This window comes from Alosa alosa, chromosome 1 (genome assembly GCF_017589495.1).
Source record: "Alosa alosa isolate M-15738 ecotype Scorff River chromosome 1, AALO_Geno_1.1, whole genome shotgun sequence".
NCBI lineage: Eukaryota > Metazoa > Chordata > Actinopteri > Clupeiformes > Clupeidae > Alosa > Alosa alosa.
In genome coordinates this window covers 35,804,788-35,817,287 of record NC_063189.1, presented here as the reverse complement: position 1 = coordinate 35,817,287, position 12,500 = coordinate 35,804,788, and the positions used below count along the sequence as shown (strand labels likewise).

The 12,500-nt window shown below is 51.3% G+C and overlaps 1 protein-coding gene across 1 annotated transcript in view; it reads left to right on the top strand.

The window, feature by feature from the left end:
• The window catches only part of tenm3 (teneurin transmembrane protein 3), a 212,130-nt gene that overhangs the window by 162,653 nt on the left and 36,977 nt on the right, over nt 1-12,500 (top strand). Inside the window, 3 exon segments of the mRNA XM_048239387.1 lie at nt 1-237; nt 4,886-5,153; nt 7,178-7,321. The exon segment at nt 1-237 is cut by the window's left edge and continues 25 nt beyond it. Of these exon segments, the coding sequence (XP_048095344.1) occupies nt 1-237; nt 4,886-5,153; nt 7,178-7,321 (649 nt within the window).

The following is a 12,500-nucleotide window of genomic DNA, read 5'->3' as shown; positions in this document are numbered from 1 at the left end:
GCATCATTGACTCTTAGCTTCGAGCGGGCGCCGTTCCTGACGCAGTACCGTACGGTGTGGATCCCATGGAATGTGTTCTACGTGATGGACACGCTGGTCATGAAGAAGGAGGAGAACGACATCCCCAGCTGTGACCTCAGCGGCTTCGTCCGCCCCAGCCCCCTCATCGTGGCCACACCCCTGTCCACCTTTTACAGGGCCTCGCCTCAAGATGGGCCTATTATTCCTGAGACGCAGGTTAGCCAAGCAGCACACACACACACACACACTCAGATACATACACAGACACACATAGAGATGTACACGCAAAGACACGCATAGACACACACACACACATGCACAGATACATACACACACACAGAGATGTACATGCACAGACACAGGAACACCAGCTCATCCTCACATCCACATGCTGTATTATTTGCACTTTTTTACAGTAAAATGATTTGTAAAAAATATGTGCACGTACATGTGCATGAGAATGTCAAACATACACACACACGCACACGCATACATGCACACACACACACACACACACACACACACACACACACACACACACACACACACACTCACACACACACTCACACACACACACCAAAACGTTTGTCTGCTGAACAGCTTGCTCTCCTCCTTCCTTTACATCCCAAACTGCTTCCAGACCCATGTGTCATAGAGAGCTAGCGCGTGCAGCCGTGAGCTTGGACATCCACCTTAGACGGAGAGCAGTCCTGACGAGCGGAACGTGGCGCAGGCTGGGCGGGCGCACCTGAGGGGCCGGGAGAGCCACTGGCTTTCCTCTCCAGGCTCCTGCCGCAAACACAGGCTGAAAGGAGCGTCCTGCTCTGGCATGTGTGTCAGGCCTGCATGCACTGCATTAGGCGGAGATACAGCATTGCATTCATGCACACGGTGCAGCGTTCTTAAGGGATCAAGTCAGCTCTCGGGATTAGCTGTGTTCGTCCAACTGTTGAAGGTGGACTTTCCATTACAACATGCCATGAAATCAATTCAGTCACCTAGCTCACTGATTTTGGCTGCTGGATTCTTCCAAAACTACCACCAACCTCTGTTCTGCGTCCTTACCTCCATGAGAACAATAGTTCCATTTTAGCAGAGAGAGAGAACGAGAGACCGCGACACCGCTGCATATTTTTGCAGCATATTAGCAGCTGTAGCCTACACTGTGAATAAGGGCTACCATAGGGTCATCCCTGCATGCTGTTTAAATGAAGCCTCCCCCCGGTCTCTCCAGATGGGCCGGCTGATCCAGGGCCAGTCCGTGGCTGCCCTCCGCAGCACGCGCTCACAACGCATTACCATCTCCCGGGCTGTTCTCAGCGCGCATGAAAGCCCAGCTTTGTGAGGAAAGGAAAACAAAAGTGTGTGATTTCTCGTTCATTCTTGGTCTTCCTCCTCCTCCTCCTCCTCCTCCTCCTCTTCCCCCTCGTCTCGCTCTCGTTGTGGGCCCTCAGCTCGTGCGTTAGCAGACGGAGGCTTTGGCTCGCACCCCTGCCGCGACGCAGATGCTTCTATCATGGAACGCTCTTCAAGAGCTGCCCAGTCCCATTCAGCACTCTGAATTTGATCTGGTGTGTGTGGCTGTGTTAGGGTGTGTGTGTGTGTGTATTGGTGTATGAGTGTGTGTGTGTGTGTGTGTGTGCAATAAAGACCAAAAGGGGGAAAAAACTGCAGCGCGTCACTTTGATTCATGGCTATCCCATCCATAGTGTCTGCGCTTAGCAGGAAATGATTCCTTCTTCACGGTGGGGTGTGTGTGTGTGTGTGGGGGGGGTTGGAGAGTACTTGATGGAGGTGACGCCTGGGATGATGTTCTCCGTCTGACCCCCCCGCCTCCCGCCGCCGCCATGAACCTTCTCTCCAGATGTGCCGCCGCATACAATCCCCTCTCGCCTCTCTCCCAGAGCCACCGTGAGCCCACGAGCACACACATCAAAGCCAGCCATCTCGCCGCCATTCACGGCCACTCAGCTAGCACGGGGCAGCAGCGGCCGGCAGCAGCATCCTCCATCATGGGAACGCTGGGGCCAAACACGTGGGCCATCCTCTGCATTGTGTCTCAGCCTCCCCCCTAAATAGCCACATGGCTAAGGGTCTACAGACAGCTAACACTTTGGCTCCCCTTTAGCAGGCAGGCCCCTCTGCCAGCTTGTTTTGTGTGTAGCGGAGGCTTTTGGGGTGATTGCGTGTGTGTGTGTGTGTGTGAGTGAGTGTGTGTGCTAGTAAATGTATGTAGTTGTGTGTCTGCGAGTCTGGCTGGTCTGCTTGTGTGGCTGGGAGGCTGTCCTCTGCTCTGCATCCAACTCTGTGGAGTAGATGGGCCCCGATCGAGCGCTAACCGGGGAGAATTAGAGCCAATGAAGTTAGCGTTTAATGAGAGGATCTGGCCCTAAGACTGTAATGGCTCCAGGCTTTTACGAGAAGTGCCATGCACAAATGACAAACAGATCTCTCTCTCCTCTCTCTCTCTCTCTCTCTCTCTCCTCCTTCTCTCTTTCTCTCCTCTCTCTCTCTCTCTCTCTCTCTCTCTCCTCTTTCTCTCCTTTCTCTCTCCTCTCTTTCTCTGGGCCGTGCAATGCAAAGCGCTCGTAATTTTTACCAGCTCTGCATGAGATACGACCTCTCCCAAAGCTCTTTGCCATGTTGGCGCAAGGGGGAGGATTTCAATTTTCCCAGAGGCCCCTGCGAAGGCCGGGCACATGCCTGTTACACAGAAGTTAAAAGCGCGGAGGAAAAAACATACACGTCTAAGGAAAATCTGAGAAGACATTTATTAAACTTATGATATATGCGAGTCTGTAATATTGTGAAATGTCACTGCTGGTAGCAGCTGTGGTACTCACTCTCAGACACACAAGCACAGCCCAATCTGGGCTCTGCAAAATGTTTTATATATATATATATTATACTGTATAAATATATTCTTAGCGATGGGAGAGTAATGACTTCCAGACATACATCAGCCTATATAGCATGACTTCATAATAGCTCCACAGATTTTTGACTGGCTGATTTATCTGTTATGCGAACAAGCTCTTGAGAAGTAATAAGCCCACCCTCGCACCCTCAGAAGAGTTCTCTCGTTCGCACCCGATAGCAGCGTGAGATAGATAGCAGGCCAAGAGCCTATAGAATAACAGGGCTCCATATTAGGAGTCTATTTGACGCCCAGTCAGCCATGATATTAAGTCAGCCATCGTAATTAAAGATCGCAGGCAGACATGGGTCACCCCTGGAAATGAATTCAGCCCTGGAGTTTGCCCCTAAGAAAACACACGAGCAGGCTAGGCACACATATGAAGGGGCACAAGACACACACACACACACAGGCACACCGACACGGGAATTAGGTCTGTATGTCAGTTGTGGTTATGCTGATGATAAGGCACCCCATGACCTATGGGGAGGAGTGCATTGTGTAAATGTCTGTGTGTGTATGTGTAAGTGTGTGTGTGTGTGTGTGTGTGTGTGTGTGTGTGTCGATGTATCTGTACATTGAACCCACAGATGGGCTGTTAAAACTGCAAGCCCTTATTCTGTCATTGGGGAGTTTATTTCTCCTCCTCCCTCCCTCTCTCTTCTTTCTCCCTCCCTCCTTCTCTCTCTCTCTCTCTCCCCTCGTCTGCCCCTCTGTCCTCCTCCGTCAATTTGGTTTTCATTTTGATTGATTCTGTTGTCACTGGCCAAGCATATTGTATATCAAAGGCCGGCAGGAGAACAGAACCGGGCTCTCGCGCCACTCCGGACATTCTAATGAAAATACAGCGGGATCCAATCCCCTCTGCTGAGGAGGAAGAGGGAGGGAGGGAAGAACAGAGGAGAAGAGAGGGAGGAAGAGAGGAGAAAAGAGGAAAAAGTCCCTGGTGGGGGTTTTGGGATGGGGGTATGAGTCCTGTCTCTGTATGTGTGTGTGTGTGTGTGTGTGTGTGCGAGGGAGAGAGAGAGAGAGAGAGAGAGAGAGAGAGAGAGCAAGGGCAAGGGAGAGACAGAGTGTGGTGCGTGTGGTAGTGGGGGCTTGTGATGGAGGGGGCGACGAAGGTACAGAGGTTTTGGGGTGGGGGTGGGGGGTATTATGGGATGCAGGACACCTGGGGTGGGTGGGGGGGGGGGTTGGGAATCAGGCTTGCGCAAAATTCCAGAACTGAATTGAAACTGGCTCTTAAATTCCAATTCAATTCAATTCTCTTCTTCTGGCTGGCCATGTCACTCATCGATACACCACACAGGGACCACTGCCCACCACTCACACACACACACACACACACGCGTGCACGCGCGCTGCCATTGTGCGCAGGGCTATGCAATGCGCATTAGCTGGGCGGTGGACTGTGGGGCGTGCAGGCTGGTTTGGCACTGAGCGGGGGACTAACTGGCAGCTCTCGAGCACGCGCTCTCCCACAGATGGAGCCTAATCCTGCTGGAGGGAAACTGCAGCTTCTGAGGAGACTAATGGCCCTTCCAGCTGCTCGCCCCAACACTGGAGGAGCGGAGCACAGGGTCATTTCATTTGTCTTTTTTTCTTTCTCCTTTTGATCCTTCATTCTGTTTTGCACACACACTCACACTCACACACATACACACACACACACACACACACACACACACACACACATACATTTAAACAATGCACTCCTCCCCATAGGTCATGGGGTGCCTTATCATCAGCATAACCACAATTGGCATACAGTTTCATGACCCTGACACAAGATTTATACCACTGTGTCGCTTTTAAACAAATGTTTCCTCTCCTCTTTACTCTCCACTCTTCATTTTTCCACCCCTCCTCCTCTACCTCCTTCATCATGTCTTCTCTGACCTTTAACCTCCTCTCTCTCTCTTGCCCCTTCTCTTCTCTCTGTTGCAGGTGCTGCAGGAGGAGACAGCCATCCCGGGCAGTGACCTGAACCTCATGTACCTGAGCTCGCGGGCGTCCGGCTACAAGCCCCTGCTGAAGGTGACCATGACCCAGGCCACGGTGCCCTTCAACCTGATGAAGGTGCACCTGATGGTGGCCGTGGTGGGGCGCCTCTTCCAGAAGTGGTTCCCTGCGCAGCCCAACCTGTCCTACACCTTCATCTGGGACAAGACGGACGCCTACAACCAGAAGGTCTACGGCATGTCCGAGGCCGTGGGTGAGTAGGGCATAGAAGGGGGGATGAAGAGTGAGATCATCATCAGAAGAGTTATGTTTACAAGCGTTCATCAAGCCATTTCTCCAAGGGAGCCTACTTAACACAGGCAATAGAATAGCGCATTCGTGACGCACAGCCATTCTCTCAGTTGCACGCCCGAGACCAGCCATGTTTCTCTTCATTTATATGTGTGTGTGCGTGTGTGTGTGTGTGTGTGTGTGTGTGTGTGTGTGTGTGTGTGTGTGTGTGTGTGTGTGTGTGGGGCACCCCTCTCCAGTGAGCACTCGAGGTAGAAAAGCATCTCGGTCAGTGGGGCCGTGGGAGACTGGTCAGATGGGATGGTAGACGGGAGGTCACGGCGGCGGCGGCTCCCTGGCTCTCTCTGCCCTCCGTCCTCCTGCCCCTCTCCCTCGGCCCAGCACCATTAAAAACACACTCTTTTCCCACACACTATAAAACACACTCTTTTCCCACACACTATAAAACACACTCTTTTCCCACACACTATAATATTTAAAGGGAGGGGAATGGATGCACCGCTGTTCAGCATGGGAACGAGGAGCAGCCAAGGTTAAAGAAAAGCCCTGCATATAAATAGCATCTATAGTTTCTTTAGCTCTAATGGCTCCGTCTGTGTGTGTGTGTGTGTGTGTGTGTGTGTGTGTGTGTGTGTGTGTGTGTGTGTGTGTGTGTGTGTATGCTAATATTCCTCCCTGTTGAACACACCAGAAGGCCTGTGTCTCTAATTTAGATGGCTGAGGGCTTGCTCTGTGTGTTTTTTTTTTCCGGCTGGCTTTTTGCTGACAGTATATTTTTCGCATGTATGATTGCTCTATACAGAAACCGCAGGGAGGAATGTATTTTTCTTTCTCACTCACTCTCTCATTCTGTCTATCTTTCTCTATCACTCATATTTTCATGAAGGTCAATCCATTTTTTTGGATCTGTTTTCTTTCTTTCTTTCTCTCTTTCTTTCTATCTTTCTTTCTTTCTCTTTCTTTCTGTGGTCCCCTCTTTCTTTGTTGTCTTGCTGATGAGAAAGGCTGTGCGTGTGCAGTATTTAGCTCCCTTTGGCAAATGTTTTGTGGCAGGCAGAGTGAAGGAGAGGAGAGGAGAAGAGAAGTGCAAAAATGTTACGCAAAAAGTGCGTAAAAATGTAGTGCAAAGCAGTATGGGAAAGAAGGAAGGATAAAAATAGAAAGAGAAAAGAAAGAACAAAACAAATATATGCACTCAAACACTGGTAGCTTATGCACTCAAACACTGGTAGCTTATGCACTCAAACACTGGTAGCTTATGCACTCAAACACTGGTAGCTTATGCACTCAAACACTGGTAGTTACCTACAAACCTGCATACTGTGAGTTTAAAGAGCTGACATGAGGTGAATGTGGACACAAATATTTACACATGAACACACACAGACATTTTTACACACACACACACAACCACAAACACACACACACACACACACACACACACACACACACACACTCACAGACAGACACAGGAACACATGCAGGCACACACCTTAAGGGCATCGATCGAGATCTCCTCTCTCTGCCTCTCATCAGAGTTTGGTTTTGCAATTGCATTACGCCGGTAATTTCACTCACCGAACCGCCCAGGCGGTTATTGATTGCCGGAGAGGTGCACGAGGTCGCCTCCTTGAAGTGTTGGCCTGCAGACAGATATGAATGTAAAGAGATTTGCCGTGAGGCCGGCGGGTTGGCTTGGGTGGGGTGGGGGGGGTAGAGATCCTTATCAAATTGGGCAAAGTTATGAGAAAGTCTCCAGAGCTCTATGATGGAAAAGGAGGAGGAGCATTGTAGAGAACTGTGCTAATGCAGTATGGGGCTGAGTGTGTACACATATGTGTGGTGTGTGTGGGGTGGGGTGCTGATGTGTGGGGGGGTGCTGATGTGTGTGTGTGTGTGTGTGTGTGTGTGTGTGTGTGTGTGTGTGTGTGTGTGTGTAATGAGTGTGCGTTGCTGACTCTGTTCTCTGTGCCCTGCCTGCTGCAGTGTCGGTGGGCTTTGAGTACGAGTCGTGTCTGGACCTGATCCTGTGGGAGAAGAGGACGGCGTTGCTGCAGGGCTACGAGCTGGACGCCTCCAACATCGGCGGCTGGACGCTGGACAAACACCATGTGCTGGACGTGCAGAACGGTACAGACCCATAATACACTCCTCCACCACACACACACACACACACACACACACACACACACACACACACACACACACACTCACAAACACACACACACACACACACACACACACACACACACACTCACAAACACACACACACACACACACACACACACACACACACACTCACATACACAAACACACACACACACACACACACATACACACACACACACTGGACAAACACCACGTGCTGGACGTGTAGAACGATATAGACCCATATCACACTCCTCTGCCCCTCTTCCTCCCACTCCTTGTATTGCATAAGATGTGTCCTCTTTAACACTGTTCTCAGACCATTTGTTTGTTGACTCAAACTCAGAGCCCTCAGCCTCACTGGGTCGGTGTTCTCGCTGGTTGACGTTAAGGTGTTCCCTGATAGGGCGCAGTCCTCTGTCGGTGCTTGTGATCATTTCATTTCAGTGGCAGCAGAATAATACCAGAAATCGTGTTGAATGTCATCCCCTGTGTTTGAGTGAAGCTAGCGCTGTTGTCTTATTTATGAGCTGCTACACTTACACACACAGCTGAGGGCCCCTGTCAACAGTTAGCATGAGAGTTTGGACGCGTGCATTGACACACTTATTAGTGCCCACTGAGGCATGGCAGGGTGGGTTTTCTGATACTCAGTGTTTGAGAGTGTCTCTCTCCCTCTCTCTCTCTCTCTATCTATCTCTGTCTTTTTTTTCTCTCTCTCTCTCTCACTCCATGTCTACTTCTTTCACACTTCTATTTTAATGACAGATGGTGTGCCGTTAACAGGAAAACACACAAATGCAAGCCTCAGTGTAAATGTGATGGACAGTACTGTTGCGTGCATGTGTGTGTGTGTGTGTGTGTGTGTGTGTGCGTATGTTTGTGTTTGTCAGCTCACACGCTGTCCACTCAGCTGTGTCCTAACAGCCGGAGGGACCGAGGGCAGTGACATTTCTGCCGAGACGTCCTTCACCGAGAGGACCCTGCACTGAAGGGCTCTCAGCATGCACACACACACACGCCACCCAGCTGTCCCTCCACCCACACACACGCCCATCTATCTCAGTGACACACACTCTCACACCATCACCCCTTCACCTAAGTGGAGGGAGAGAGAGGCTGAAGAGTCTTTCCTCCATCCTTGAGATGAGTGTAAGAGAGGAGAGGAGAGGGGAGGGGAGGAAGAAAGGAGAGGAGATGAGAGGAAGAAAGGAGAGGAGAGAGAGAAGTGAGGACGGGACCATGGCGGAAGCCGGACGTCTTGGATGTGTTTGACGTACGGCAAGACGAGTGCAGCCAAAGGCCACCCGGCTCCAGCGTTAGCCTCGCCCGCGCGTCGGGACAGCCAAGACCATTTTCGTTTGGAGAAAATAACAAGTCGTAAAAAGCGAGCGGAAAAGGGCCAGATGCTTTTGGATGTGTCAGCAGCGCGGTGTCCGGTTTCTCTCCCCCTGACCCCGTTAAAACACAAATCACCACTCCGCAGAAGAGGCGGCGAGAAAAAACCAAATCCGACTGGCAGCGTCCTCATCGAACTGATGTGTGTCTAATTGCATTAGGCGTGTGATTGGTCATTATGAGGTGATGGACAGGGCGCAGGGCCAATCAATCCTCTTGTTAGAGGGGTCAGCCGGAGCGCTGTTGGCCGGCTTGCGCTTGGCGGGGGCGCGGGTGCCCGGGCCCATAACGAGGGCAATGAGGAAGGTGTCCATCACGCGCGTGGGCCGGTAATGGAGACGTCCAGAGAAGAGGCCCAATCTGGAAGAGTAATGAGGGGGCAAATGGCCTCTCCTGAACCAGCAGAATCCCACACAGCAGCAGCAGCAGCAGCAGCAGCAGCAGCGGCCAGACCTCTGTGAGCCGTGGTCCTGCAAATGCCCTCTACTAGCCAGAGTGAGCCTCGCAGAGGTCAAAAGGAACATTCACACAATCTGAAGGAAGTCATCGCACTTTAAATGCGTCTGGTTTTTCATATTCGGTGTTTCTATCAGCTCTCCCAGTGGATGTGTTTGTGTCTGGTCCGATGCACTTCTCAGGCTTCGGCAGTTCTTATTTGTATGGTAATTAAATTCCAATCTGATTTTCCGGGGCGCATCAGTGCTGCTTTTCATGGCGTCTCTTCCTTTGTGTGGCCGTGAGTGGTGGAACTAAAGGGGACGAGCTAATGAACACGTAACGAGCGCTGTCGGTCGCTCAGGCAACGGGCTGGGACAGGGGACCGTGTTGTCCAGGCCGGCGTAGCCAGGGAGTGCAATGGCTACGTCCAGACTGGACTCATCTCTGGGAGCGTGGACATCGCTGACTGACACTAAGCCTTCCTTTACCTCTCCTGCTTAGTGCCAGCTGTCTGAGGGAATTCAGCCAGCCTTTCATCTTCACCGCCACCACTATCCCCACTGTCACACACACACACACACACACACACACACACACACTCACACACTCTCTCCCTCCTGTGTCCTTATCGTGTCTCTCTCTGGCCCAGTGAGGAACCCAAACCACACACCCCAACCCTCCCTCTTCATCCCCACTGTTGCCCACCACCCCAAACACACACACACACACACACACACACACACACACACACACACACACACACACACACACACACACACACACACACACACACACACACACACACACACACACACCCTTCATCTTAGCCCCCTCTTGTCTTTCGGACCCCTCGTGGAAAATTAAATGTTTGCTCGCCTCACGCTGTTCCCATGTGCCGGGGCTGTTGTCGGCCATTTTGGCCCTGCTGGACGGCCTGTTTCTGCCGCCGTGGCTATTCACTGTGCCACCGCTCCCTTCATTAAACCTGTGATGTCCCCAGATGGCCGGTCTTTAAATGGGCATTTTGTCTCGGCTGGACGGCTTGGCAAGTGAAGCCTCTCTGCTCTCGCCACCTAGCCTGCGCTATAATTACAGCCCGCAGCAACGCTCGCAGCCATGATTGATCCGAGAGGCGCGCTGTCAGGGCCAGCAACCGAGAAGCTGGAATTCTCAAACAGCCCAGGAGCCGTCGTCCTTCAGCTCCGAACCTCCGGGAGACGGAGGGCTCAGACCAGTGATTACCATCCCTTTAGAGCCGAAATGACCACCACTGCCTGCTGCCTTGTGTATGCAGGCCAGGGTTTTCAAACAACTGCAAACGCCCTCATACCGCTGGCCGTGCCACAGACTCACACCGGGCTAATGGTCACTGATTACTGTATTTCCAAAATGGCCACCGCAGCCTCATTCTCCCGCAGTTCCACTGCAAAGCAGTGGGTCTGATTGATTGCTGTTGCCTGGAAAAAAACACACTCTTAAGTACGGAGCACTCAGAGATCCTGACAGGGATAATAGCGTGATTACCACAGCCCTCCAAAGCCTGGCTCGTGTGTGTGTGTGTGTGTGTGTGTGTGTGTGTGTGTGTGTGTGTGTGTGTGTGTGTGTGTGTGGCAGACACTCATGCCTGTGTGTGTGTGCCTGACAGGGATAATGGCGTGATTACCACAGCCCTCCAAAGCCTGGCTGTCGTTGTTGTGTGTGTGTTTTCCATTGATAATGTCGCGTGCATGCCTGTGTGTGTGTGCGTCTGATCTGAATATTAGCGCGTGAAACCATGGCGATAGACATGATATAAGAGCGTGGGGATGTGGCGTTGAGTGCGTGAGGGAATAGCAGGTGGCCCAGAGACCAGACTCATACACTTGTTTCATTGAAATGTTAGTGATACTGGTAATAGGAGAACAGGGCCTTTGGGACATTGTCAGATATATCTCACCACAGGAAGTGTGTGTGTGTGTGTGTGTGTGTGTCCTCCCCAGCGTCCTCTACCTGTCACCATAGTCATCACATTACTGTCCCTTCCCCAAATCATACATCAACAGCCATAGCTAGAGAACATGAGCTATGAACCCTAAGCTCTGTCTCACACACACACACACACACACACACACACACACACTGTAGACACTAGAGGCCTCTGTGCTCTGTGTATTCTTTTGTAGCCTCCTCAGTATTCACTGATAAATGCATTCATGAAAAGCAGGCCATTCTTTCAAAGGCCCCGACCACTTACAATATTTATCCCCCTCTCTGTGATATGTGGGCAAGAACCTGGTCCAATTCCTGTCCCAACACTGGAAGGGCTTAAGAGAGTATGTGTGTGTGTGTGTGTGTGTGTGTGTGTGTATGGGGGCGGGGTGGTCTTAAGAGAGTGGGTGGAGGTGGACTAGCCTGGCTTTGAGCGATAGTTGCTCACATCACAGCCGCCTTTTTCCATTCATCATTTAGCATGAATCTTTTATCAGGGATTCTCTTACATAAGCCTCCAGAAATCCAGCCCAGCCCTTTGGAGGCTGGACCGGAGCTGTTAAAAGCCACGGCTCTTGCCCGCGAGTCAACCGCCGAGCCTGAGCATCACACCCCACTCTCTCTCTCTCTCTCTCTCTCACCCTCTCTCTCTCTCACTCACTCTCTCTATCTCTCTCTCACCCTCTCTCTCTCACTCACTCTCTTTCTATCTCTCTTTCACCCCCCAGTCTTTCTCACTCGCTACCACTTAATCTCACTATCTCACTCTCTCTCTCCTTTCTTCTCTCCTTTCTCCTCTCTCTCTCTCTCTCTCTCTGTCCTCTCTCTCTGACATGGGCTCTGTCCTCTGAGACTTGCCGGGTCAAAAGGCTCTGTCAGTTTTTTTTGTCCTCTTTCACTTACAGACAGTTTCCACTCGATTGCCCAGCCTCTCTCTCTCCCTCTCTCTCTCTCTCTCTCTCTCTCTCTCTCTCTCTTATTCTCTCCCCATCTCTCTCCCACATTTTCACTTCCACCTTTCTGGGTCGTTCTGATAAGAGCTGTCTTGCCTGCATGTCTGTTTGGGTGGCTGGATGTGTGTGTGTGTGTGTGCGTGTGTGTGTTGTGTCTAGTGTGTTCCATCATGGTGGCTCTCAACTGCCTCCAAAATCTACGGGAAGTGCAATTATTAAATGATGCATGCATGCACACTATGAGCAGACAGACACACACACACACACACACACACACACACACACATAAATAAACACACGCACACAGACCACTGCATATGTGGGTAGCTCCGTCCGTGTGTGTAGCATGGGTCAGCGCTGGCTGTATGGAAGCGTGTAATGTATCAGAGGGCCTGGCTGTCCCC